General features: G+C 41.1%; 1 protein-coding gene across 2 annotated transcripts; it reads left to right on the forward strand.

The window, feature by feature from the left end:
- Positions 1-2111: 2111 nt before the first annotated feature.
- Positions 2112-23567, forward strand: LOC147012972 (uncharacterized). 2 transcript variants are annotated; one of them, XM_085853440.1, is made up of 4 exons: positions 2112-2387; positions 9532-9645; positions 13775-13888; positions 23010-23567. In XM_085853440.1, the coding sequence occupies exons 1-4, from the start codon at positions 2217-2219 to the stop codon at positions 23124-23126; spliced, it is 516 nt and encodes a 171-aa protein (XP_085709566.1). In that variant the 5' UTR covers positions 2112-2216; the 3' UTR covers positions 23127-23567. The 2 variants fall into 2 exon arrangements, with proteins under 2 accessions (XP_085709566.1, XP_085709567.1); XM_085853441.1 differs by having other exon boundaries at positions 2113-2387; positions 13778-13888.
- Positions 23568-24288: the final 721 nt, after the last annotated feature.

Below are 24288 nucleotides of genomic sequence, written 5' to 3' on the forward strand. Positions count from 1 at the left end.
TCCATTCACTGGTCGTGATCCACCAGGGATTTGGGTAGCACATGCCAGTCCGCTCGGGCTTTGCACCGATTCACGTGGTCGGGAGTTTGTAGAACGAGCAGCTTCCCGTTCAGCTCGCTGAGAAAGTTCTCCAAGTCTTTCAATGTGCAAAGGCACACTTTCTCTCAGGTACTTTTCCAAGTATTTTAAACTTATTTCAGAAGCTTTGTGAGTCATTTCGGGTAACAATCCTTATCCGAGACGCTTCATCTACTTTCTTTTGCCCAGAACATGTCAGCTTCCTGGGGTTTTCTGGGGCAGATTTGTCACTTCGAAAGTCGCGTATTGGTCTGTGATAATCCTGGTGGATTGATCTCGATACTGCTGGAGCTTTAAAAATTTCCTTGGAGCTGCCTCCATGATCGAGTGTATCAAGTGTACGTTACATGTCAGTCACACGAATGTTGACCTATTATTGGCACAGAGTAGAACGCAGAGTGCTCCCCGAGTAGATCACCCACGATTTCCACAAAGCCATTAACATCACATCCGTGCCTCTCACTGCAATATCCAATTGAGGTTCCATACATTTTGATGCCTCGAGGTACGCACCCTCGCCTCAAAGATGTCTAGCCTGGGGTTGAACCCCAACCCAGCTATAAACTGTCATTCTGATGTTTCACAAGTAGGGTGATTTGTCAATGTGTGTGCTGTCCCTCAGATGGACGTGAAACGGGATTTGGTGTCTGCCAGCATTCATTGTTGGACGTTAAAGATCATATGGCGTCCTTCGCGAAGAGTAGCCGGCCAATTCACAAGTTCCTGCATGGCCAAATTACATTGCATCCGCAGCACAGCCTTGCCCTCAGCCAATGATTCAACCCCGCAGACTTTTACTGCATACGAATGAAGAAAAAGAAGATTCCCCTCGAGTTTCAGCGAGTCAGATGCCTTTTCAGAGTGTCAAAATCAGTCAAAATCAAACAGAAAAGAAGAAGTTTTGTTTGAAATTTTGAGTCTAAATATCAAAATTAAAAACGCAGTCAATTATATCAATGGATTTGTAAAAAAAAAAAAAAAAAACCCCTCTGATTTGTGCAAATATGCCATTGTTTGCTCGTATCACTTACCAACATCACAGAACTATGTACATTCACTCCAACTCAATCGCCTGATGGACACTTGGCTCAGTGTATGGCCAGCTCCCCTCCATATTAAGCTGGTAGGATGGCCGACAAAAATGCACAACAGGATGGCCGACAGGACCAACAGGAGCTTTCGATGCTGGGTTCGAACCCCGACCCAGAATTAAATTGTCATGTTGGTGTTTCACAGGTTGGGTGAGACATTGACGTGTGCGCCCACCGACAGATAGGGGGTAAGCCGGAGAACCCATCTGCCAGCATTGATCGTTAGTGGATGTGACAGATCCTACAGTGTATATACACTTGCCATGTATATGCAGAAAGCCCACGTGCAGACAGTAACCATCTCCAATTTTGGAAATTCTTCCTTGAAAAAAAAAAGTTGACGTCATAATATCGCCGCTAATGGAAATCACCTATACCATTATCTCCGAAACTAGGCAAGCCGTTTGAATTTTGTTTGCGGGAATCAAGCCGGGCATTAGCACAGATAATTTATCGCAAACCTGATACATCACAATGACGTCATATTCGTTTTTATGACGTCATATTCGTTTTTATGACGTCATCGTTAAGAGGATGAGGATCTTCGCTCATTTGAGCTTGTTATTGGAAATGTTAACGCGAAATGCGTCCATCTGCTTTTCGCGCAGTGGGTAGAGAATGTTTCGTTATCGCCTCGTGTTCCATCACAAAACGGAGCTTTGTGGCTGGAATCGTTCTTTATTACATAAACTGGCGTAACAGGTGACAGGTATTGCTTAAGATTTCCACAAACGCAAGTCCTGGGATTAAAGAGGACAGGTCATTCCATTAGTGAACAGACGAATGTTTGTCTCAGTTGCATCAATAACGGAGGAGTAAAACGCAAGGATTGCGTGAATCAGAGCGCTTGGGAACATACCAACATCCATCAAAGTCTAAAAGAACGTTCTATTACTCCATCCTGTCTCATTTTTTTTAACCTTAATGGAATCTGACTGTCCTTGGAATGGCCAAACTTGATCAGTTAAAACATCACAGCTCACATAGGAAGAACATCGGATTCCAAAACTTAGCAGTTTTGGTCATACTGAGAACTCGAGGTGTGACATGGCCGGTGAACTGAACTCGCACCTCGCCTTCATTCTGCTGATGTTTCTCTTGCAATCCTCCTACTCGACTGCACGCCACCTGCCAGAGGACGTGATCGCAGTGCTGCTGGAAGCGGCAGGTGAACGGCTTCCAGCACCTAATTACTACAGTGTCCAGCAAGTGAATGAGGTAAGACATTTTTAATGAATATGGTGATTCATATTATTATTATTATGATTATTATGAGTTATCACTAGTTTGGAGCAGCTATAGGAGGTCTAAAGTTGCTGGACCATGGAGAGGAGAGGAGATGAGATGAGATGAGATGAGATGCAATTTGGTTTCATGCACGATGGAGGCAATTTTTATAGTTTGGCAATTGCAGGAAAAATATCTGGAGAAGAATAAACAACTTTACTTTATATTTTTGGATTTGGAGAAGGCGTTCGATAGAGTGCCTCAGGGAGTGGTGCAATGGTCCATGAGGAAGTTACGTGTGGAGGATTGGTTAGTTGGGGTAGTCATGGCAATGTATGATGGCTCAAAAACCTCTGTGAGGGTAAATGGAGTGCAGAGTGACGATTTTGAAGTGAAAGTGGGTGTTCATCAAGGGCCAGTCTTGAGCCCAATCCCGTTCATCATGGTTCTTGAGACTATATCACAGGAATTTATAGGAGGCTGACCTTGGGAGCTCCTGTATGCTGATGACCTAGTGCTGATAGCTGACAGTGTGGAAGAGATAATGGGTAAACATACAGTATGGAAGCCGAAGGACTGAAAGTGAATACAGGGAAAACGAAAGTTCTGATTGGTGGTGTGGAAGAAGGAAGTGTCAAAAAAAGAGGGAGGTGGCCCTGTGCTGTCTGTAGAAAAAGTGTTGGTAGCAATTCAGCATTGTGTAAATCCTGCAAGTGTTGGACGCACAAGAGGTGTCGTGGCATTAGGGGTAGCCTGCAGGTAATTCTTGACTTCAAGTATACTGTTTGCGAAAGGTAAACAAGTGGCTCCAGTTTGAGCGGAAAGGTTAGTTCATGGGGATATATCTCTGGAATGTGAAGATAAATTCTGTCACCTTGGTGATATGATTAGTGCAGGTGGTGGTGTGGAGGCAGCAGTGATTGCAATAATTAGAAATGGCTGGAGGAAGTTTAGGGAGTTGTTCCTCCTATTGACATCAAGAGGGACCTCTCTCCAATTAAAGGGAAACTGTATGCAGCTTGCGTGAGAAGCGTGATGTTGTATGGCAGCGAAACATGGGTGATCAAAAAGGAAGAATAACGGAGGTGTGAACGAAATTAAATGAGAATGGTGAGGTGGATGTGCGATGTGACACTGAAAAGTAGGAAACCAAATGTGGAATCAAGAGATAGGTTAGGTATGGAAAGCATCTGTGAGCTAATGCGTAGCGGTAGGTCGAGATGGTTCCGACATGTGGAAAGGATGGGGGAAAACAGCTGTGTGAAGAGGTGAATAAATATGAATGTGAATGGAAGGAGAGCTGGAGGCCATCCGAGGAAAACATGGGATGTGTTGTTGAGAGATTATCTTGGAGTTAAAGGTCTAACAAGAGAGCTAGCGAGGGATTGTGCAGCCTGGAAAAAGCAGCCATTAGGTGAACTACGGCTTACACATGTAAGCATGGAAACGGCCATAAAACGATGATGATGAAGATGATGATGCTGATGATGATGATGACGATGACTAGCTCACTGGAGTCTCCGCATCCATCCTGGTATCCATTCCAGGAGGACCGAAAGGCGACATATTTCTACGTCGTGCTTTCTCGTATGCAATGTAGACATTAAATATTTATGTATCTGTTTGAAAATCGAGTGGGCAGGATGGCCTAGATATAGACCAAGAGGTATGCACACTCGCCTCGATGCTGTCTAGCCTGGGTTCAAATCCTGACCCAGCTATAAACTGTCATCCTGGTGTTTCACAGGTAGGGTATTTCATCAATGTGTCGTCGCTCGGATGGATGTGAAACAGGCATCCCGTCTGCCAGCATTACTTGGTGGATGTTAAAGATCCCACGGTGTCCTTCGCGAAGAGTTGGCGAGATATTGCCAGCACCATGAACAAATTACAAATTCTGCCCTAATTACTGCTGGGAAGACAAAGGCAAAACACCAAGCATAACCCTTACCAAGAAACTGCTTCCCCAGCACTGATGCTCTATAATAGAGTGCGGTACATCGCAATCAGAATTTGAAGATAATGCCTTTGAGCTGTTAGATTATAGAGGTAAATGATACAACTGTAACTGTGATTGTTGAGGATGCCAAGTCGAGCCCCATCACAGCTAATGCTGCACGATCTGGAAACAAGTTCAATCTGCCACATGGACACAGTGTCTTCTGCCCACCAATCACAATCAGCATGCATCACCATTTTAGTAGTTGGGAATTACAATGATGATGATTCCTCATTTCTTCAATGTAGATGAATGCCGTAACGACGTCCTGACTGCGGCCTAATAAGGGCTTCTCGCCATGCAAAGATGCCGAAGTCAAACGTTGTCATCAAGCAAATGAAAAGGGTAGTTTCACCAAGCAAACTACCTACTAGTTTCATCTTTATTAGGGCTTTTCAGGGCAACATATCAACACATACAATATCATGAAATACTGCTAAAGTAGCCCCGTGACAAGGATTGCACTGGGTGGTTTGCCTTTGCCTTTCTAATGGTAGTCAGGCAGGTGTTTGGAACTTCTTGAGGGTGCCGGCGATAACTCGCTTATTCTTCGCAAGAGACACCGTCAGATCTTTAACATCCACCAACTAATGTTAGCAGATGCTTACCTGGCTGAACATCCATCTGAGGGATACTGCACTTTGTGATACAACACCCTGCCTGTGAAGCACCCACCATAATTTATCTGCATTTGCCTGCCATACTGTCTGTACTTGCATACTGTACCTGCCTCCGCACCTTTCTGCCAGACCTCTGGGATGATACCCTATACCAAATGTATGTCTTACTTGAGTGCAAGTTCGATAAAAACTGTTTGTTTGTTCTCTCTCCTCTCTCCTCTCTCCTCTCTCCTCTCTCTCTCCTCTCTCTCTCCTCTCTCTCTCCTCTCTCTCTCCTCTCTCTCTCCTCTCTCTCTCCTCTCTCTCTCCTCTTTCTCTCCTCTCTCCTCTCCTCTCTCCTCTCTCTCTCCTCTCTCTCTCCTCTCTCTCTCCTCTCTCTCCTCTCTCTCCTCTCTCTTCTCTCTCTCCTGATGTCTTCAGTGTCCTAGTACTAGCTTTTACACAAGCCTTGACTCTGTATACAAAAAATTAAAACCATTTAAAAAAAAAATACTAAATCCATACTTGAAAGGCTGAGATTGCAAAGTTTTAATGGTGATGTGCATTACAAGCTTTTGTTACCAAGTATACCTATCATTTTGTGCAAATCCATACTAATCTCAGCAACTACATGACCCGTGAACCCGTTGGATTCCCGTTGTGATAGCGGTTGATGAAAAAAAAATTAATTTAAAAAAAAACAGAAAAAGATAGCTCCAGAGAACTATACCACTGAGGTTGTTTGCATTGATCAAATACTCCCAAAGAGTACTTGACTGAATCGGGAATTGATTTTTTAATAATTTTTTCGTTGCCCGATTTGAACGAAACTTGATACTGCACACCGCAGGAGAATGAGTACGGTATGCAAGGTGAGTAAGGTGGGCTGAAAATTTTTGCGCTATAGTGTACCGTTTTTGGCTGGATTTCAGGAACATACATACATACATATGTACAAGATAAGAGTTTTAGTAATACTAGTACGTGCCCGTAAAAAAAAAAAATAATAAAGAAATATTCAAACCACGAGCAAGAAACAACAACCAAACAGGCCGTTTCTTCGCTCTCGCGTGCCCGTACGTGCGTTGCCCAGAAGTTCGCATATCGCAGTTATGATTATTCGCAATTTCGTTTTAATGGCCAATTATTCAATTAGCGCTAACGTATTTTGCCTTTTCGCAATGTCGTCGCAAGGAAAAACAAAAAGAGAAGAGAAGAGAGAAAAAAAAACATTAACTTCCTGGTTCGGAGCATACCAGCTCACTCTGAGGTTACCGAAATGTATGCACCATCTAATATGAAAACGATCATAACTTGGGGCATTGTGTTTATCTATAAATGCACATAAGGAATCGAGAAATTATTAGAATACACGAAGTCATCACTCTCCGGAAGCCCGTACGTTGTAACCTGTAATGGGGAACGCGGCTGAGCTTCCCTTCCCCCATCGGCCACACCCACGCAACAACGTGTCTTGTCATTGGTTTGGTAAATAAATGGCCATAACTTGGGAACCACTTGTCCGATTAATATCAAACCTTGAAAAGGCACATCCTCAGGTCCCCAGCAATATATCTGGCAAGTTTCAATCAGATCGGACCAGTGGTTGTCGAGAAACAGCGCTCACACACACACACACACACACACACACACACACACACACACACACACACACACACACACACACACACACACACACACACACACACACACACACACACACATTGCTGGAATTATAGATAGATATAGATGTGTGTGTCTGTGTGTGTCAGTGTGTCTCCTCCGTGACTCCAAAACTATAAAACCTAACAGCCTGAAACTTTGCATCCATACTCAGAAAACTCCAAGCAAGTGAAATAATGAAAATTGGGTGTTTAGGTTATTTAAAACACCCCTTTTGAAGATCATTTAGGTGGTGCTCATCATAAAAAACAAAAACAAAATAAACCTTTCCAAGATGGCGACACACCATATTGGTCGGCCCTCTGTGGTTGCTGGAGACTTCACCTCCATTTTATTCGGTCAATTCAAGCATGCCTCGATTTGGAAACACGATCGACTCTTACGGACTAATTAAAGTGTATAATCGAAATATTATGTTGGATTTTAGAATCAGATCTGGTGAACAAAATAAGTGTTACAATCTGGAGTGAAATCCAAAAATTTGAACATATTAACGATTTTTCGAACTTAGTGTATTTATTGAAGCAAAGCATTAAACTTAACTTTTTCTACTGTTTGGACGCGATTACATTGAGTGAAGAAAAAATGATGGGATGAGCAAAAAGTTTACATTAATTGAGTGAAACGCCGTGATTCATAACCTTCTTTTGCCATCCATGACGGCACAGTCCACAGGGGTCCTTTTCTTTCGGCAATTACGTACGTAGTTTGATGTTTCCGTTTTGGGTGATTTGCTATCATTTCAAAATATTGATATAAATCTGTACTAAAAAAGGCTGTGTGTGTGTGTGTGTGTGTGTGTGTGTGTGTGTGTGTGTGTGTGTGTGTGTGTGTGTGTGTGTGTGTGTGTGTGTGTGTGTGTGTGTGTGTGTGTGTGTGTGTGTGTGTGTGTGTGTCGTTGATTGGTATCTACATATGTGGGTTTCAGAATGTGGAATGGAATCCTCCCAGGGTGGGCTCAAAGTATCCACCTTAATTTCAGTTGGGGGTGATGATTCATGGACCAAGTTGTGAAGTTTTCTATTATCAAAGTTTTGTGCCGATGACTCTCTTCAGGATCGTCGCTGAGCCCCGGATAGCTTCCAACTGTAGTTTGTTTGTTATAATATTCCCAGCGATGGTTTTTAGCTTACCTGTAAAGTAGTTCTGGGAAACTTTTGTGATGGTGAGTCATCCGTCCGTCCGACCGTCCGTCCACAAATACTTTCAACTTCTTCTCAGAAACAACACATATGATTTCAATGAAATTTGACCGCAACCTTCATCACCCATGATGACATTAAAAAACTGGGTCTGAATGGGTCTACAGAGGGAGCTTACGGGGTGTGGGGGGGGGGGGGTAGTGGTTGCCTCCCCAAAGAGATATTTGCTTTCTTCTTAAACAATACACACAATTCCGATGAAACTTCACAACGACCTTCATCGCCAATGTCGTACCAAAGTCTGTTCATGACATTACAAAAAACTGCTCTAAGGGGATTTAAAAGGGTTGCCTCTCAAAATTGTATTTGCCTTCTTCTCCAAAACTACACATACAATTCCGATGAAACTTGACCACCATCTTCACCAGCCATTATGTACGAAAGTTTGTTGACAACATTAAAAAAAAATTGTGCTCTCAGGTGTTCTCTGGGGGGGGGGAGGGGTTGTCCCCAAAAATATGTATTTGCTTTCTTTTCTGAGGCCACACACAATTTCGAAGAAACTTGACCCAAACCTTTATCACCTGTGATGTACCAAGGTTTTCATGGCATTAAAAAAAAATCCATAGGTATTTACTTTCTTTTCCATTATATATTTTGTGGGTCATCCATGTCTACAAGTGGTTGCCTGATTATCTTATCCAACCACTACCAGGTGAGCGCCCAGGGGTAATGCTCCTATGTTTAATATCTCTGTGAGGTTCTTTGTCATCATTCCTATACATTCAGCTTTCACTGGTACAACTTTGGCATTCTTCAGCTTCCAAGATCTTCTCACCTCATTCTTAAGGTCTTGGTGTTTGGTGATTTTCTTGATTTCTGCATCATTTAATCCAAAGTCGCTGGTATTAACACCTCAATAAACAATGTCTTCTTCTCTTTTTATTTTTTATTTGGTCGCAACGCTTTGTTTTCGATGTTCACGCTCGATGGAATCATTACTTCCATGTTTTCAGTGATTAATTTTGCTTCATGTTCCCACAAATTTTCTGGAACTGGGACATCAAAGTTTTTACAGATGTGCCAGCAGATTACATTATAAACTCTGTTGTGTCATTGTGCATACAGTTGTTCTGACATGAGTTTGTTTTTGTGTGTGTGTTCAGTCATCAAGCATAACATATCATTCTCTTTACTAACCTCACCTCCACCCCTCACCTTTCTCTCTTCTTCTTTTTTTTCATACTTCCCCCTCTCTCTCTCACCCCTCCCTCCCACGGTAGCAATGTTTGGTAAGGCATAGCTCTCCCCACCCCCCTCCCCCACTTCCTCGCTCTTCCCCCCTTCCTAGCTTCCCTTCCCTCCTGCCACTCTCTCTCTCTCCCCTCCCTCTCTCCTCTCTTCCTTTCTCTCCCCCTTCCCTCTCTCTCTCTCAACACCCCTCCTTAATACCCCCCCCCCGTCAGCAAAGCGACGGGTTGTATTTGCCCGTAAACCTTGTTGAGACAAAAATTTCAAATGCCTGAATGCCCATTTTAGTTGTTTTGATCTTCATGCCATGGCATATGTTTGTTGTCATTATAATCTGTTGGTATGAATAAAAATTACGAATGACCAACTTGATGAAATGACATAAAAGTGGATAAAACTCCATAAAATGTGCAGTCAAAGGCAGGCCATTAAATGATTGGGAAGGGGCTGTGTGCTTTCAGTTCCGAGAGTGGAGGAACACATCATTTGCCACTGTGACAATAAAACAGAGGATGTGCTTCCCGGAAGAGCAAAACAACCAGAAGAGATGCTCCTTCGGAACAGACTCACGATTGGTGAGTATGACTCATTTGCCTTCATTGTGTTTTCTCCTTGGAGATGTAAAAATAAAAAAAAATTATCCTTGGAGGCAGTGCATTTGTTATTTCAGTGTTGTTTCATGAATACGATTTTCAAAATAATGCCAATTAGCACTTGTGGTTTTTCACCAAGTCCATATACCGTTTAGTCCATTGTCTGGAATATTTAAAAAGCCATCAAAGAAAGGAGTTCAGGCCAATAACTTTTGTGTTCTGAACCATTCAAAGAAACGGGACTTTTGAAACGACGTATTCCGCCGCAGAATACTCAATGCATATGCGCAGAAATCCCTTGAAATAGCGATCTTCTAGGCACCTTAAAGTATATTGTGAGACGGAGATAAGGATCGTTATCTAAAATGGCTCACAAAGCTTCTGAAATAAGCTGAAAATACTTGGAAAAGTATCTAAGAGTCAGGGCTGTGCCTTTGCACAACGAAAGACTTTGGGAACTTTCTCAACTCACCGAACGGGCAGTGGCTTGTACTACAAACCTCCTGACCATGTCTATCGCTGCAAGGTGAATGGGCGTGTGCGACATAAACTCCTGATGGAACGCTACCAGTGAATGGGCCGGGCATCTGGAATAGGTGCTTCGGAACACTGATGTGAAGGACATATCTCAGGCTTGTGAATACACAGAGTAAGTTTAAAATTATGATATTTACCATTAATCATGTTGGAGGAAGGTGGGGTGGAGGGAGTGAGAGCTGACTGCTGTTATAAATACATTATTTGTTTATTTCCAGGGCCAAAAGAGACACCAGAAGGGCTCTCAGTAGAGCGCATACCTCCGCCACGTTTGCCTGATCCACGAGAACATATTGGGCCCATTACATTTTTGAAATATCATGCTATACAGTACTATTTCGTTTTTGACCCCGATCTCTCAATGGTGAAGAATAATTTTATAAATTAAATAATTCTCGTATCCAGATCCAGATTCAGATATTCACCAAAGTTGAATAAATTTGGCCTTGCCACACACCCAACCTATCCAAACCCAAGTTTCGTACGAATCTGTCTGCAACTTTTTGAGATGTGGTGATATATGTTAGTTTCGCCTCTCTCTCTCTTTGGTGAAGAATCACTTTAAAATAATCAGATCCAGATCCGGATCTTCACCAACAATGAATCAAGATCATCAATGATCTCTCAGATTCTCTGGAAAATCTTATTTTTCTCATTGTTGATGACTCCACCCTCTGCCATACCATCTGTCATCCCTCAGACCGGCAAGCAACAGCTTCTTCGCTCACTGCAGATCTGGGTAAAATCACAAACTGGTCCAACACGTGGAACATGTCTTTCAATCTGGACAAATCTCGCACAGTCACTTTTTCTCTCCAAAAGGACTGTTTAGAACCCCCTCCCCCTCCCCCCATCTACTTTCTCAACAATCCTCTGGAAAAAGTCTTTTCATTCAAGCTTCTTGGACTCACTATCTGTCATGATCTTTCCTGGGAAAGCCACATTTCCAACCTGGCCTCCAAAGTCAGTCGCCGACTGGGAATCCTCCATCATGCAAAGTCCTTACTCAGCCCACCTGAGCTCCTGACCACATACAAAGCTTTCGTCTGCAGCCTGATGGAGTACTGCTCTCCCCTCTGGGTTGGTGCTCCTGCCTCTCACGTTTCTCGGCTTCACGCTGTGGAAACCAAGGCATTTAGGATCATTGGTATCTCCCACGGTGAGGCTCAGTCTTTGGGCCTCTCACCCTCGCACCACAGGCAGGTGGGTGGTCTTTCTTTCTTCTACCATCTTCTCTCCGGTACCCCCCCCTGCTCTGTCTGCGATATGTCCCCCCACCCCATATTTCTGCAAGGCACTCAATATCTGCCAGCAACCCCCTTCTGGTGAAACTGCCAAAATCATGAATCACTGCTCACCTTCACTCTTTCATGCCTCTGTTTTTTTCCCGCCTTTGGAATAAACTCCCACACCTTCTTCAATCCCATTCTTCCCCCCCCCCCAGCCTTCAAGACATCTGTTCACCACCACCTCTTATCTTCCCCCATCCAAATCCTCGATCTTTTCTACCTACGTTAATCCACCCCAAACCCACCTCCTTCAAATTCCCTGCTTTTCTTCCCGAAAATCCCTGTAGTGTCCATCTTGTACACCCCGTGTTCCCTGCCCCATCCCTCTCCCTTCCGCAGATCTTTTAATGTCTCTGTTCCCCACTGTTTTGTCCTTCCCCCTCCCACCCCTTTTGTCTCCTGCCCCTCTTGTTGTGTGTTGTGTGTTAGCTCTCATACCAGCCTCGACAATGTATACAAAAAAAAAAAATTCTTCATTGTCACACACCCAACATGTCCACCTAGTTTAATCCAAATTCATACACAACTTTATGAGCTATTGTGCTATATATCATATTTGGCCCAATCTCTCAATGGTGAAGCATTACTTAAATAATTCTAGTAGCCTAATCTGGATCCGGATCTTCACCAAAATCAAAACATTTAATCCTTGTTGCACACTCAACCTGTCCACACATTTTCATCCAGATCCATGCACAAGTTTTTGAGATATCCTGCACACAATCTAACAAACAAACAAGAAGAAGACAGCATGCAGAGCACGATACTTGCAAAATCCATCAATCAAATTTGACCTCAAAAATAATTGGTGGTTGAATTAAATGACCAAAGATGCAACTCCTCTTCAAATGTCAAATGAATTCAATGAAAATTGACAATTTTAGAAATTCGACCGATGGGAACCTCAAAAAGAATGGGCTGGTTCAATTCAGTGACCGGAAAAAAAACTCTTCTTTAAATTTCAAGTCAATCGGATGAAAATTGAGGATTTTAGAAATACCACCTTTCGTTGTTGACCTTTGTTCTTTGTTGACCTTTTGGTCCATGTTGACCTCAAAATTATTGGCTCGTTGAATTAATTGACGTAAAATATGAATCCTCTTCAAATTTCAAGTCAATCGGATGAAAATTGAGCATTTTGGAAATCTCACCTTAGTTGTTGAACTTGAGCCTATGTTGACCTTTTGGTCGATGTTGACCTTAAAAATAATTGGTTGGTTGAATTCAGTGACCTGAAATATAAATCCTCTTCAAATTTCAAGTCAATCAGATGAAATTTGAGGATTTTAGAAATCTCACCGAAGGTGTTGACCTTTGGCCTATGTTGACCTTTTGACCTCAAAAACAATGGGCTTCTTCCTTTTGACAAACTCTATGTGGTGAAGTTTCGTGAAGATCGGCTTAAAATTTTGACCTGTCGGCAACAAACAGACAGACAAACAGAGAAATGGAATAACAAAATCGACTAACCTAAACACTTGAAAAATCTTTGATTTTGTAAGTTACAAACAAACAAACAAACAAACAGACAGAAAATGGTGAAATCTTAACCTCTCACCTTCAGTGGTGGAGGTAATTATACTAGATTTTTGCTTCTGTTGTTAAAAGGAGAAACATCCGTGTGTGTCTGTGTGCTTTTTTCCCGGCTGACGCTCGCTTGTACTATTGAAAAATAATAAGAACTCAACACCTCTCATAGTGGGGCAACTTAGCTAAATATAGCATAACAATTGTGCATTTTGTGAGGAAAGCACCAAATTTGGCACACTAGTAGCCCATCATATTATGAACAGATTTGGATATTGGGCCATCTCAAATTCATCCGCTGATGGCTGTGGCAGCCATTTTCCACTGCCATCAAAAGTTTTGAGATGGCCCAATATCCAAATCTGTTCATAATATGTAAGGCTACTAGTGTGCCAAATTTGGTGCTTTCCTCACAAAATGCACAATTGTTATGCTAAGTTGCCCCACTATCATCCATGGGTACTTGTCGCATTTCCTACATTTCCGTGAGTTGGATTTGCATTTAGGAGCAGCACAATTATGGTTAACTCTCCTGAAATTGCCACTCCTTCATCTAAATGGTGAAAAAAGTTTTGAAAAGACGATTTGAATTCCAGATTTTGCGCTCGCAACGGCAGGTTAAAAATTCCTGCCGATCAGAACCAAGTCACTTAAAACGCCCACACAATGCCTGCGTGAAAGACCTGGTTTAATATTCATACATCATTTCGAAAGTCCCGTATTTCTGCTCATGTCATGCCTGCCTCGCTTTCTTCCAGCAGGATACATACATGTGCCAAGTATGGATGACGATGACTGACAGTGGGCCGTTTATCAGATCGATGATCTGCGAGAGCAAAGATTTCAACAAAAAAGCTGGAGCCATCAATGAGGTGACAAGTTAGCTCGTTAGCCCCGTGTGTGTGTGTGTGTGTGTGTGTGTGTGTGTGTGTGTGTGTGTGTGTGTGTGTGTGTGTGTGTGTGTGTGTGTGTGTGTGTGTGTGTGTGTGTGTGTGTGTGTGTGTGTGTGTGTGTGTGTGTGTGTGTGTGTGTGTGTGTGTGTGTGTGTATGTCTGTAATATGTATCATCACATCTAATATGTGTCTATACAATAATATGTATAATATTTGTGTATATCTAATATGTATAATCATGTATAATATGTACAATGATATATGTGTCTGTACAGTAATATGTATAATATGGTGGTATATAATATGTATAATCACAGACAGTATGTATAAACAGTGTGTATATTAAAAGTATAATCACGTATAATGTTTAATTACGTATAATATGTGTGTATATAATTACACACATATTATACGTAACTTTCAATTATGTTATAATTATACCGTAATTTTCTTTCACAGTTACTTTTACTGTTTCATACCTCTCTTTATTCCGAGTTCCCGGTTTAATACCCAACCCCCCAATACCTGCACCCTATTTCTCTCTTCATTTTTGGGGCATGAGCTGCCTGCCCTCATGTTCACGAAAAACCAGCGGCTGATGACTTTTTCCCCAGTTTTAAGGTTGGAGTAATGCCTGTCACACCCTGATCGATAAGCATTGTCAGTGTAAGTGGGAGAACTTTCAGTTCTATACCAGGTAACGCCTGCCTCAAGCAAGGCACCCCCTCGCCAATAGGTATACTGGTCAGCCTGGCTCTTCTGTCTGGTCTGAGCCAACCAGACGAAGTCTAAAACTGAAAAGTGACAATAATGTCAGGCTTACAAAACGAAAAAGCATACAGTGTCAGAATGAGTCAGTATGTTTTGTCAAGTACTTGTAAAGGTGTTTTAAAAAACTGTAATTCCTATCGATGTTTGTGTTGTAAAGTTTTTAGAACTTGTGAAACTTTTGTTTGTCATGTAACAGGTAAGACTTTTGTTGTTGATTGTGAATGTTTGTTGGGATGTAAATCAAAGTACATTATTCATCTTCTCACTGGTGGAGATTGTTGATCGCAATATGTTGGTAAATCTTCTCAATGTTTGCATCAACGTTTGAATGGACAAAGGTCTGCTGTGTCACCTGGTATTAAAATATATTTATATAATCGTTTCAATGAAGTTGGGCATGTTTTTAGTCATAGTTATATTCAAATTATAGACTCAGTTAATGTTAATAATTTTGAGAGAAAAGACGAGTGTGATGTTGAACTAGGATGCAAACAGGATTTTTGGATCAGGACACTAAGAGTGATCTATCCTTTGGGCTTTAATGACAGGGTACAAGGTACTGGGTCAGTTTATCAAGGTAATATTTTTGTAACAATTATTTTGTTAATCTAATCAGAAGGAGACCCAGAGGTCGTAGGCATCATGGGCATCATTGTCAGTGTCGTACAGCTCCAAAAATGGAAATTTTAGGGATGATTAATAAACTTAAAGGTTTTTATGAAGGCAATATTTTTTATGATTTGTATGTTCTCTTTCAAGAGGTCATGTTCCTCATGTTCAAGAGGTCAATAGGTCACCTCAAGAGGTCATGTTCCAAAGAAGTCTTAGCTAATATTCTCTGGAGTTTAGCAGGTTCGTATTATGTGCTGGTTTTTGATCAAAGCTTTTTGTAGCAGGGTTCTGGTGAAGTAGTCTTCTCCCAAAGTTGATCGGATCCACGAGTTCTTGGCTTGTGATTTTTTCCAGCAAGCAGGTAGATAGGCATCGGCTTCATTCTATTTTTGTGGATACCAGTGGAGAGCGGATACTAGGGAATTGCAGCCCCCTACTAGCGAACATTTTTCTTATTTTCTGTGAATTTTCATTCATGCAGAAACTTATGAAGGAGAAAAAAATGAGGATTAGCTGAAATATTATCTCATACATGTTGTTATATAGATGATATTTGTGTGGTTAAGGCCTGTCGCAGCTAAGTGGGAGCCACTTCGTTCCAAAACTGACCAAAAATTATCAAAAATGAACCATGAAATTATCAAATCATCAACTATTCCATAAACTGGAGCATATATGGAATACAAGGCAAAAAACAGTTTATCAATTCAGACAAACACAACTCAGGAAAGGAACCAGACTGATAAACATTTAAATATCATGGACACTTACTATGACAATCCGTTCCACTTGTTAGGCCAGGATGTCACGACACGATAGCATCAAATTTTGGCAAATTTTCATATTTATCGATGGATATGAATAAAAAATTACATTTTCTTCCCTCCAAATGGTTGTCAGATAAATATTTGAGCATTATTGCTCATAGACTTGTGAAGTCCATCTGATTCATCTATTTTATCTATTTTAATGTCCAAATACTTAAAACATTCACTCACCTCAATATTTCAGCAATAATTCCAGAATTCCATAATCGTCGCGTAATGGCGGACAAGAAAAAAATCTCCCTTTAACTGTTGAGGGAGATTGAGGCAAACCTGTATTTTTCCTGCAAAGAAGGTCATGACAGAAATGTATCATTTGGGGTAAGAGATTTCAAATTCAATGATTCAGGTAAAATTGTATTGTGTATAATATTGATTGTCGCGTAATGGCGGACAATTTTTAAATTTTGAAACGCGGTGTCAGTGAGCGGTATTTAATCAAAATATGTCTATGATGTTTGTAAAATTAGATAATATGATTATTGTTGGTAAAATGAGCCTCATCTCAGCCACTTTCAGCACACTTCACAGAATAGCACAGGCACTTTTATTTTTTCATCCCTGAATAGGCATTCAAAGTGAAACTAGGATAAATTTCACTCTATCACATGCCACTCAGCCAATTTTTGATCGATTTCCAAACTGTAACTTATGTTCTGGAAAGGAAAGTTCACTCTTTCTGTTGAAATAAACTTTTCAAAACCAAGTTCCAATGACGAATATCAGATAAATTAAACAACATCTGAAAATCAAAAAATGAAACTGGAATTATGACTGCTTTTTCAGCTGATCGCATTTCACGTACATGAATCTTAGGATCTTGACATCTGACGGTCATTAAAGTATACATTTTTTTTTTATAGATTTTTCAATGCTCTAACTGACTGTGAGGGTTTCAAGAAGGCTCGTTTACTCATATTTGTGTTTATTTACTGTTATTTAAATACAAGCATTGGAACAGGGTGGCTCCCACTTCGCTGCGACAGGCCTTAACTATTATTTTTTTGATAGTCAGTGTGTATGTAATATGTATAATATATGTGTATGTGTTATGTATAATCACATATAATATGTATTGGCGGGAAGGGGTCAACAAAGTGCTCCAAGCTCCACGGGTCAGCCACGTCCCAAACTTCTCGGCCTCACCGAAGCTGTTATATTTAGCATAGTCCTCGACCCCATCGAAGCTCAGTCTCACCTGCATCAGCAGGATAGAGTCAAAAAGCCCTACAGGCTGCATGGCCAGGCTGCATCCCAAACATGTGTCGATCAGTGTGACACCTGCGCCACATGTGTGGCTCTTGACCTAATTGAAGCTACCGCAGTTGCAGGCTTGTGCTGCATCTCAAATACATGTCAAATGGCATGACACCAGGTGCCACATGCACAGTCCTTTGTCCCACCAAGGCTGATGCCCTCATTGCAGTTTTCGCTCCCTTCAAAGTTGTTATTCGGCACGGTGTTTGGTCTCATCATTCCCTGACGAGAGGCGCCGCCTCCTCCTCATCACCATTGTGTGTGTGTTGTTGGTTGGTGTGTGTGTGTGTGTGTGTGTGCGTGTGTGCGTGTGTGCGTCTGTGCGTGTGTGCGTGTGCGCGTGTGCGTGTGCATGTGCGTGTGCGTGTGCATGTGTGTGTGTTGTGTGTATGTCCAGGTCATTATGTTTTTTGCCATTAAATTTTCAAAAAAACATTTTGAGAATATGGATAACACAATTTAATAAATTAAACTCTTTTTTTCAGCTGTTGTTTAGTTTGAGTACAAAGCAATGTGGACAGGCTTTGCATTTTGAGATGATTTCTATATTTGTATTTGTGATGTCATTGATTGCAAATCGAAGTCGGCAGAATAAGGCATAAGGCAATGAAACCGGGTCATGAAACGTGAAAGCATGAAGAATTAGTCTTTCTCATGAAGACCGTTGGAAGCAAAGAGTTTTATTTCTTTGATTCGACGAAGGGCTAACACCGGAAATGTCAGCTTCTCCCTACTTCCCACAGTGGTTCTAATACCTCACACAAGGAAATTAGACACAGGTGAAGGCCATTCAGCCCATCATGCCTGCACCACATCAACACCACACTAACTTAACAACACAAGATCAAAATAAGAAAATGCAAAAAAAAATTTATTTTAAATTAAGCGTTTTGTGGATTTTTTTGTAGTTTTTGTATTTTTTACCTCGGGGGAGGGGGCATGGGCTTGGATAAAAAACACACAACACGAACCACACAACACCCTTTGACGAGACCCCCACCAACAGCACTCCATACACATGCACACAATCACCTATCATTGATCAAGCCACCGAAAAGTCCTGCCAACATCCCGATACCCCTCTATCTCCATAACTTCCATGTACCTATCTTATTCCAATTTTAACTTATCTACTGTTTCTGCTGCCACTACCTTTCCAGGGAGACCATTCCATGCATTAACTACTCTCTGAGAAAAAAGACCCCGACCTTACTACCGTCTTAACTCTCCTCTTCTTTACTCTCAGGCTATGGCCCCCTGGTCCTATCACTGTCTCCTCTGTTGAATAATTCATTTGCACTTATTTTATCGATACCTTTCATTATCTTAAACGTCTATATCATATCTCCTCGTAACCGCCTCCTTTCTAGTGTATTAAGCCCTGTCTCCTTCAGCCGCTCCTCATAGCTGAGTCTAGCTAGGCCTGGAATCAATCTAGTAGCCCTGCTCTGAACCCTCTCTATGGGAGCTATGTCCTTCTAAGTTGTGGTGACCAAAACTGCACACAATATTCGAGATGTGGCCCTCACTAAATTTCTGTACAATGTTAACACTACCTGTTTTGATTTAGAAATGATCCCCCTCCAAATACAACCTCAAACCTTATTTGCTTTTCCATTTGCTACTTAGCACTGTGCTGCCTGCTTACCTCCCATATCTATTACCACCCCCAGATCCTTCTCCTGTGTGACAAACTCCAAAATTACCTCTTGCATCATGTCGTCTCTATTTTAATTATTCTTTCCCATCTTCAACACCTTACACTTGCTCAGGTCATTGGTCCCACCCAGTGATGAAACATGAAAAATTGGTTGGTTTATTTTAACAAACAAGTACCAATAACTCATATCATACTTTTGTCGATCTAATTTTAGTTTTAATTAAGTTGTGTTGCTTAACTTTGTGGAAGGACATGGAGGAACCGGAAAAAAACCAGAGTTGGTGTCAAAGCCACCTAATGCTTGCCTGTTTATACATTTATCGTTTTTAAAAGACTCGTCGAATAATTATTATTTTTAATAAAGCATTGCAGTGAAGTCCGATCCAAATAATTTTAAAGCAATATATGTATTTGTATATTGTAATCAGTAACAAGAGCGCAAGTGAACACAATATACGCCCGAACAAGAAGGAATATACAGAATTGTGCGACTACATGGAAAACAGCATCCTGGTTGCCATAACAACCACTTTAAATGAGGAACGTATGTCGCGACACACAGTCTGTACCTATGTACCAGATATGAAACGTGAAAGTTGAAAACTTTGGGAGTTAGAGTGCAGACAGGAACGGATGGAAAACAGCATCCTGGTTGCCATGGCAACCACTTTAGATGACGAACGTATGTCACGACACACCGTCTCCACAGTCTGTACCTAAGTACCAAATATGAAACGTGAAAGTTGAAAACTTTGGGAGTTAGAGTACATACAGGCACTGACGGACAACCGGTATCACATAATACGCCCCGATATATATATATATATATATATATATATATATATATATATATATATATATATATATATATATATATATATATATGGCATATATATATGGCATATATATATGGCATATAAAAAATAATGTGGTAGATAAAAACATTAGAAAGGAAAAAATAACTTGCACCAAAAACGTTAACATTTTCACGCTCACGCCGGGGGTATCACTATAGCTCTGTTTTTCGAACAGGCGAGCTAAAAACTATAAAAGTATCCAATGTACTCCACTTTCACGAGACCTCAGAGAAAAGTTACACATGCATTTCGTTTTTTCACACACAACTGTTCCTAAGAATTTTCTCACACACACACACACACACACACACACACACACACACACACACACACACACACACACACACACACACACACACACACACACACACACACACACACACACACAAACACTTTCCCGACCACATGGATCATCATCTGGGCACCGTTCTTCTTTGAGGTTTTGATCCTTTCAGCCCAGAACCTCTCCAAACGGCAAATCCACAACCTTGGTCACAGACCCACATCAGTAGATTACCTACATCAGTCGATCCACAACCTCAGTTGCATCTAGGCAGTCAGTCAATCCACAAGAATAAAATAAGTACATAATAAACATATCAATATACAAGAAACTATACAATGGATTTTCCACCAAAAGACACACACACACACACACACACACACACACACACACACACACACACACACACACACACACCATTGAATTGTTGAAGAGGACACTTTTCTTTAACTCGAGGGGCATAAAAACAAAGAGAAAAAGGAAAGGAGTTTAATTTAGAGAAATAAGTAAAAACAGAGATAGATCTCCTTTTAAATATCACAAAAGGCAACAACCACAAAGGGGAAATCCACAATGGCAGCATTTTAAGCATCACTCTTGCACACGTGTTTCCACGCAAACCAACTTATCCACAGGCTGTATAGATGACAAAAAAGTCTTTGATAGTGGCTCACATTCATGGATTATAAAATGCATGCAAGTATACAAAATTGACCCCCAAATTGTCACATTGATTGAGAAAGCAATGATGCTCTGGAACACAACTCTGATACTACCTTATTTTGAAGGAAAGATTCAAATCACAGGAGTAAAGATAAGACATGGTATCTTACAAGGTGACAGCCTTTCCCCCTCCTGTTTTTTTATGGCTCTGGACCCAATGAGTAACTTCATCAATGAACAGGACATGGATACAATCTGACATTCAACAAAAAAATGACCAAAGAAACGTGACACATCTACTGTAGATGGACGATCTGAAACTCACTGTATCAAATGATAAGAAATTGGCAGATCAACTGAAACTAGTAAAGCAGTACTCGGAGGATATGTGAATGGAGTTTGATCTTGACAAATGTGCCAAATGTACATTTGTACAAGAACAGACATCTCAATCGATTAAAGTACAACAATACAGGAACTAGAAAACGAAGCATCCTACACATACTTTGGAATCGAAGAAGACCCCAGGTACAACACAAAAATGCATAAAATAATCAGCAAAGAGTACTTATGCAGAATAAGACCAATTCTGATGTCATCCCTCTCCCCAAGAAATAAAACCAAAGCTATAAATCAACTTGCATTGCTGGTTTTTCAATACAGCTCTGCAATTATATACTCGCCACAATTAGAGATCAAGAATCTAGACAGCAAAACAAGGAAATTTCTAATTATTCACAAGATATTCTAAAAAAAATTACTGCATACCAAGGTTGTACTTAATGAGATGAGAAGGAGGAGGTGGTTTGATGGAGTTTAATCAAGTGCACAGAACATCATTTGTAGGACAAGCAGAGAATGTGAAAAGCTCAACAGACTATCACATGAAATTTGTACATGAGCAAGAAAACAACAAACCAGAAAGGGGATCCTTAATCTATTCAGCAACAAACTTCCAAAAACAGGTGCAAATGATGGATAATTAATACACAGGAAAACTAAAGAGAAACAAACACAGCCCCAATGATTGCAAAGAAAAAAAAAAGGAAAACTACAAAAATAAATATCAGCAGATATACTCTGACAAATGGGAGAATGACAAAAGAGCAGGGATATGGAAAAAAGAGTTTAACAGGACAGGAATCGACAAGGAAGGTTCATTGGAATGGCAAAGTGGAGGTCAAATTTGCTGAGATGGAGAATGAGTCATCATAAATGCTCAACATCAAGGACATTACACGAATGCCTTGAGGAAAATGATGGGATTGAGCCAATTGGGCAAATGCAGGTTTTGGCGGGAAGAAACAAAGTACCAGTCACCTCCTTTCGGGATGTAAAACAGTCATGTTGGAACAGCTGCATACAGAAAGACACGACAGCGTCTGCAGAGTAATCCACTGGCACCTCTAAACATTTCAACATCCCAGTCCCAGAACAGTCATGGAAACACAAATTAAATCCGATCCTTGAAAATGACGAAGTAATGCTCACGTTTGACAAGATGGTCCTGTCAAGTGTTGACATTGCAAAGTATTGCATCTGGACATGGTGCTCAAACACAAAAAGGAAAATTCAGCATTGTTGATCGAGGTTTCAGTTCCCAATGACTTTGGACTAAACGCCACAGCAATCAGGGAAATGACCAAATACCAGGATCTGAAAAATGAAATAAAGAGGACTTGGAAATTGAAGAAAGCTGAAATTGTACCAGTGATAGAAGTGACAGGAATGATCAAGAAACCCCTTACTGAGTGTTTAAAAATCATTCCGGGGAATATCACGGCGAACTTGCCACAAGTGGAGGCTGTTAGAGGTTTAGTGAAGATTCTGAAAAGATCCCTTGGAATGAGGCTACGAGAACAAAGTTTCACAGTTTGAGTCATGAATCATGACCCTTTACCAAAAAGATAGGAGACGGAGATTTTGAGTTCTGGGAGTACTTCCTCCCACTTCATGAAACCCACAAATGGAGATAACAACCAACGAGCATGACTGCAGAGATTCCAATAACATGACAATTTATTTTGTCAAATTGTGCTGTCATAATAAATTGCTAAAAGAAAGTGAACATAAATGTTTGAGGGAATAACAGCTTTCTTCCTTCATTCACCTCCGATTCGGTTTCATTAATTATATAGTGATGTTAAACCATTTTTTTCATAATGTCTGCAGCCTCTCTCTCGGATCGGCAAGAGGTCAGTATGCAGTGGGCCGACCAGACAACCAGGCTGCACAACCTCAATGGGTCATCCACCTTCCAAAAATGAGCCTAACAAGTCTCCAGCTTAAAACAACATAACTACGGTTTGCAATTTTGGGCCATCGGTCATGTCACGGTGTAGCCCTTTCCAACACTCCGGTTTGTTGTGGGTTCAACCCCATATTTACACACTTGATTACCACCATCTTGTAGAATGAACACTGCAGTCCACCAATGTGATCGGTGCATTTGTAGATCTTCCATTGAAAATGTATTTTGTTATGGTAACCTTCACTGATGCATTAAAAATAAACATGAGTACATTCCTCTGCGTCGTATAGCTTGTGCTTGGAATTTTTAAACCACATTTTGAATTTTGGTGCATTTCAGCATATTATTTCTACACTAAAATTGTGGATTTGTCTGAAGTCTCGACCTGTGTTTTCTCATGTCTCTCTTTGTTTTATATCCAGGGTGGCCTGGAAGTCACCTCCCCAATAAAGCATTCGTTCTTAAACTCTTTTAATAAACAGATTTTATTGTGCAGTACTTAAAACAATTAATCATGCTATCGACATGCACTCCATAACTCTCCTTGCACTACTCAATTTGTCGCCAAGACATCTTCGATATCGAGTGTTGCATTTGTGGAGTCAATTGTGTGAAAGAGGTCATGACTGCAGCAGCCATCTTACTACAATTCACCGTCTGTCCGTCTGTCTGCTTCCAAGTACCGCAAAAACGGCTGAACCAATCGCAACCATTTTTTGGGTATGTAATCCTGGGAACACTTGGAGTAAAACAGGCATAAATATAATAACATGACCCCCTTGACGGCTCCTGTAGGGAGCGGGTGCTTCTAGTTTCTTCAATTATCCTATTCCCCCTGTCGTGATACTTCTCAAGTCGTGATACCCCTATAACACTCAAGCCCCTGTTGTGATACTTCTCCTTGAAAAAGCCCCACAAAGAGTTCTCTGGAGTGTTGCCGCATACCAAGGTGGGTGAGTGAGGAGTGGAAGAAATTTTCAGTGGTAAAGTGAATGTCAGGCCACTTTGTTTGGTATCAGGGCTCATAGAGGATCCCTAAGACCCCAAAGGCCTGTAAGACCCTTTCGAACGATAAGACACCAAGATCATTAAGACCACTTTTACCTTCACCCTTTAGACCTTTTATACTCCCAGAACCTTTAGACCTTTAGACGTTTACACCCCTTAAGTCCGTTCAGACCCCTTCAACCTTAAAACCCT

The sequence above is a fragment of the Eptatretus burgeri genome, chromosome 14, assembly GCF_056783735.1.
Source record: "Eptatretus burgeri isolate ZD-2024b chromosome 14, Ebu_testis_v1, whole genome shotgun sequence".
In the NCBI taxonomy this organism is placed as follows: Eukaryota; Metazoa; Chordata; class Myxini; order Myxiniformes; family Myxinidae; genus Eptatretus; species Eptatretus burgeri.